Raw genomic sequence first — 5,314 nt, 5'->3', positions numbered from 1 at the left:
GATATTGAAGTCTTACAGAAATGTTTTGGTAAGTTTTAAGGATCAACACTGTTATTATTTATTTATCTATTTTTAAGGAAGAATGTCTATGGAGAATACTGTTTGAAGGCTTATTTTCAGGTAGGACAACCTATGTGCAGGTTTTCTTCATTTAGTTTATTTCTGCACAAATGCTAGCAGAATGGTGCGGTATTCTGGGCTCTAGCCCCCTCACTAAAAAGTGGAGTGGAAGCTCCAGCAAAAAAGAACCTGTGAGACCGTTCACTGGGGAGAGGAAGAAGCCTAAGGAGCCCTTACCATGGCAGGATCGCTGACGACTAGGCCTGGGTGAGAGAAGTCGGGCAGTCTGTCCAGCCTACTGACCCTGCTGGGAAGGAGCCTAGGTGTAGGTCTGGCTACGGAGGCCTTGCCACTCTTGTGTCTGTCTGTCTGTGCGCCTTCGCCGGTGTCTGCGTGACCTGTTGGGGCTCCCGGGAGGGTATGGAGGAGACCGTCTGCTTCGGTGCTGGGTAGAGGCTCTGCGGACGGGGCCCAGACGAGGCTCGTGGCCAAGCCTTACATTTGCTTCACCACTATATCCCACTTGGCGTGCTGGAGGCTCATGGGAGAATTCCCGGCGCTGTGGAGATGGGTGGGAGGCCACGTAGATGTCTTGTCTGTAGTTTGGAAACAGATGTGGAGCCTGGGGATAAGACGTGGAAGGTCGCCGCGGGGGGCGGAGGCACGTGGACCTGGGTGGATGCCAGAACAAAGCCTGTTCGCCTGGGTCACCTCGGTCGTCCCCGCGCTGCCTAGCTCCTGCCCTGCCTGGACTTCCGCTGGCGGGGACGTCCCTGAGCCACCGGCCCACGGGGTAGCGGCAGGGGAGGTCCACGCCCCAGGCGTCAGCCACGTGTGCCAGCAGCAGCTGGGAGAGGTGGCGGTGCGCGCGCTCGTCCCAGTGCACGCCGTCTCGCTGCCGGTGCCGCCCCGCGTGCCGGAAGTGGAAATGGAGGTCCAGCACATCGAAGCCGCGCCTGCTGGCCTCGGCCGAACTGTAGAAGTTGGCCTCCAGCACGTCTTCCCGCAGGCGGGAAGCTTCCCGCTGCTGCTCGGTCGGGAGGAAGCTGCCCGAGACGACCTCGGCCACCGGCATGGCCGTGTTCCACACCAGGAGGCAGGACACGGGCAGCACCCGGTCCAGGAGCCCGAAGAGGCTCTCCAGATTCTCGCGGTAGCCCCTCCGGAAGTTCGGGCCATACCTCGAGAGATCCCAGAGGCAGGAGTTCATGACGACCAAGTCCGGGTGGTGCTCGCCCTGCCGCAGCTCTTCGAGGACGTCCACGACGTACTGGGAGTACACACGCGTGAGGAAGTAGAAACGCACCAGGTGGTGGCCCGAGCAGAACTGGCGGACCTCGCGGTAATGGGTGCCGTTGTGCATGCGGCCCCGCCTGCCGCCCTCCAGCAGCACGTCTTGCTCGAAACTCAGCTCACCCTTGGCCTTCAGCTGGCTGGATGAGAGCAGGCAGTCCTTCTGCAGCAGGAGCACCAGATCCTTGTACACGGCCCTCTGCACCGAGTCTCCCATGACCACCACGAACTTGTTGTGCAGCAGCTGCCGGACCTCGCAGGCCCGCAGGTGGGCCATGATGGCTGAAGACAGGACAGGCGATCGAGCTCTTGCCTTTCCTCAGAGGAGGTCTGAAGAGCGCTCAGAGGCAGGGCAGAACCGCCCTGGAAGGAGGACAGCAGCGGACGGGCAGGGGGTGGAGCTGGGTGGAGCTCGGCGCGGCCGAGCAGCTGAGGAGATGGACAGGAAGGCGGCCGGCAGCCCCAAGCCCGCCTCAGCCAATGTTCACTTCGCCCCGGGACGTGCGTGCGTGCCCGCCGGAGCACGTAGGCGCTTGTGTGGGACTAAGCTCCATCTGGCGGAAGGGAGGCGCAGCACCCCAGCGGGAACCCGCCCTGCCCGCCTGCGGAGTGAGCCTTCCCATTGCATGCAGGGAGCATGCTCGCGCGTTCAGGCACCTGGGGACTGGACTGTCATCCCCTGGCTCATCCTGGCGCGTCCGCTCCACTGCCTGCTCTCTGTTTTACCAGTGTCTCCCTGACGGGCCCACTGGCACATCTGGCGTGCCTCTTTGCTCTGGTTCTTGCTTTCTGTGTGTGCGCCCATCTCTACTTGAGAATGTCATTATTGCCGTCTTAGTTCTTCTGAGCCATCTCCTGTGCTCGTGGCTTTAGAGGCATGAGTCCACTGGGAGAGAGATGCCATTTCCACGGGGAGAACCCCCCGGGGACCGATCTATAGCCAGCATGTCCAAGCTGTGATTGGTAGAGGAGTCGGTTCCTGTGCAAATCCTTGATGGTTCAACTCGGCATATATTTTTTTTTCTTTAAAAAAAACCCACAACACTATTTATTGTTGTCTCACTGTGGATTCTGATCCACTTGTAAGAAATAATACAGGGAGATCCCTGTGTACTGTTTATTCACTTTTATCCCATGGATGACATCTTGGAAAACTAATACAGTGCCACAACCAGAATATGGACCTCAATAGATTCAATACACTCTATGCCTTTTCCACACTTCAGGGATCCCTTCTATTGCCCTGTCCTCACTACATTGTCTCCCTCCTGCCCCATTCCCTTAAAGCCTGGCAACCTCCAAGCTGTTCCCCATTTCCAGAATTCTGCCATTTTGGGAACTCTATAAATGGAAATGGTCCAGTGTATAACCTTGGGAATTGATTTTTCCCCCTCAACAGCATTCTCTGGAGATTCATCCAGGTTCCCTGGAGATTCATCTAGTATGTCCACTTTATAAACCCTAATAAACCCTAACCACTTGTTCTCTGCATTAGTAAATTTCCCAGTGGCACAAATGTGTCATACTCTGTTCCCTTTTTATTTATTGAGTACTAGTCTATGGTATGGATGTACCACGGTCAGTTGAGCCATTTTCCCGTTACAAGGTCGTTGGGGTTGTCTCCAGTTTTTGGCTATTACAGATCACGCTGCTGTAAAGATTCCAGTACAGGTTTTTGTGAGAACCTAGGTTTTCATTTCTTTGGGATAAGCCTAGACCTGTGATTGCTGGGTTGTATAGTGGTTGCAAATTTAGTGCTTTAAGAAGTGCCCAGACTGTTTTCCAGAGTGGCTCTGCGATTTTACATTCCCACCAGCAGTGTATGAATGGCCAATTTCCTTCTCTATAGATATGAATATCCTGCATATGACCTTTCTGGTTGTATGGACCCTGGTCTCCTTCCTTGGGTATGGATATATGCTTCAAGCTTTATCATGCAATCTTACTTCATCTTTATTCATGGATGTGAGCTTCTGGCCTGTGCAGACTTAGCCTCTTAGGTACTTTCTCTGTATTTCTGTCCTTGAGTAGGAATGTGTTTTTCCTACTGAATAAATCCTGATCTCCCTCTTTCTCCTTTGCCGGGCGTGCAAACTTCCTGGACCTATTTTTAACTTATTTTTAACAGATTAATAAACAATCCCCCTTTAAAATGCCCCTATGATAGTTACATTTATTAGTTATGAAGCCCTTGGTGTGAAATAGCTTATTTTGGAGCCACTGTAATTATTTTTACGTATCATACATAAATATAAAATCGTAAAAGTCATAAAATTGCATGTATAAGTATTGTCAAGAATTGTGCTTGTCTATATAGCAAAGGAAAATTCATATTCTTTCACCTTTACATACTTTATATTTCTTATATAAATTTTAAAAACATTAGATAAAAATCAACTGGTTTCATAATTTCATCTTTTACAAATTTATTAGTGAAGTCTTCAAAGTCTCTTAACTTCATAAAAAAACAAGTGTGGTTTACATTAATTTGACAATTTACTGTTGGACCCCTAAAATCAATTGTTTGTTCTTAATGTCAAGAAAGCAAATAGAAATTATTTAATAGTGCATATATGAATTACTTGAAATTGTATGTTATTTTATGAAAAATGAAGTGGTTTATTTGTATATTGCATTTTATAGGTAATGACTAAATAATGGCACTAAAATCAATTTAGAATAACTTATGTATAATCACCTTCTGTTAATACTCTGTTACTTCACGGTCATGATACCCTTTCTTTGGGGGAGAGTTTCCCACTTTCAGCATAAAATAAAGAAAAAAAAAGTTTCAAATCAAGTTATGATATCTTAAAGAGGCCCCTATACTGCACCTTAAAAACACATGTATGGATTGCTAAAGAAGTATTGTATTTATTAGAAAATTATTATAGTTTTTACATGCCCGAATACTAACTATAAGAAATAATTATTTTTAAGTCTTGTATTTTATTTATTTATTTATTTTAGATTTTTATTACAATATAGCTAACGTACAATATTCTATTAGTTTCAGGTATACATCATAGTTATTCAACAGTACCCACCTGGCACTATACATAATTATTACCATATTATCAATTATATTCCTTATACTAAAGAAGTGATCATCTTAACTCCAGCAACAGTTTGATGCCATATCATGCTATCACAATGTTATTGACTATATTTCCAATGCTGTATATTACATCCCAAGACTTGTTTTATGTCTGGAACTTTGAACCTCTTATTCTCCTTTATCTTTTACCCCCCCCCCTTTAATTTTTCAATTACAGTTGGCATTTAATATTATTTTATATTAATTTCAGATGTACAGGATAGTGGTTAGACAGTTACATAATTTAAGAAGTGATCCTCCTGAGTAGTACCCACCTGGAATTATACGTAGTTATTACCATATTATTGATTATATTCCCTATGTTTTACTTTACATCCCCATGACTATTTTATAACTACCAATTTGTGTTTCTTAATCCCTTCACTTTTTTCCCCCGACCCTCAATCCCCCTCCTATTTATCACCCTGTTCAATCTAGTGCACATCTGACACCATATATAGTCATTACAATGTTACTGACTATATTCCTTACGTATACCCTATATCCCCCATGACTACTGTGTAACAACCAATTTGTATGTCTTAATCCCTTCCCCTTTTTCACCCACCCCCAAACCTCTCCCATCTGGCAACTATCAAAATGTTCTCTGTATCTATGAGTTTGTTTCTTTTTCATTTTTTATTTACTTTGTTCTTTAGATTTTACTTATAAGTGAAATATATAACATTTGTCTTTTGCTGTCTACACACAGCACACTCTATAGGTCCATCCATGTAATCGCAGATGGCAAGATTTCATTCTGTTTTGATGGCTGAGTAATATTCTGTTGTATATATGTACCACTTCTTATTTATCCATTCAGGGACACCAAAGTTGCCTTCACGTCTTTGCTATTGTAAATGA

General features: G+C 46.1%; 1 protein-coding gene across 1 annotated transcript; it reads right to left on the bottom strand.

The window, feature by feature from the left end:
• Positions 1–379: 379 nt before the first annotated feature.
• LOC308498572 (PC-esterase domain-containing protein 1B-like) lies at positions 380–1,630 on the bottom strand (the record flags this gene model as incomplete). The annotated part of the gene is made up of 1 exon (XM_081050788.1): positions 380–1,630. The coding sequence occupies one exon, from the start codon at positions 1,628–1,630 to the stop codon at positions 380–382; it is 1,251 nt and encodes a 416-aa protein (XP_080906914.1).
• Positions 1,631–5,314: the final 3,684 nt, after the last annotated feature.

The sequence above is a fragment of the Rhinolophus hipposideros genome, assembly GCF_964194185.1.
Source record: "Rhinolophus hipposideros genome assembly, chromosome: 6".
NCBI classification, from domain to species: domain Eukaryota; kingdom Metazoa; phylum Chordata; class Mammalia; order Chiroptera; family Rhinolophidae; genus Rhinolophus; species Rhinolophus hipposideros.
This window is presented reverse-complemented; position numbering and strand designations above follow the sequence as displayed.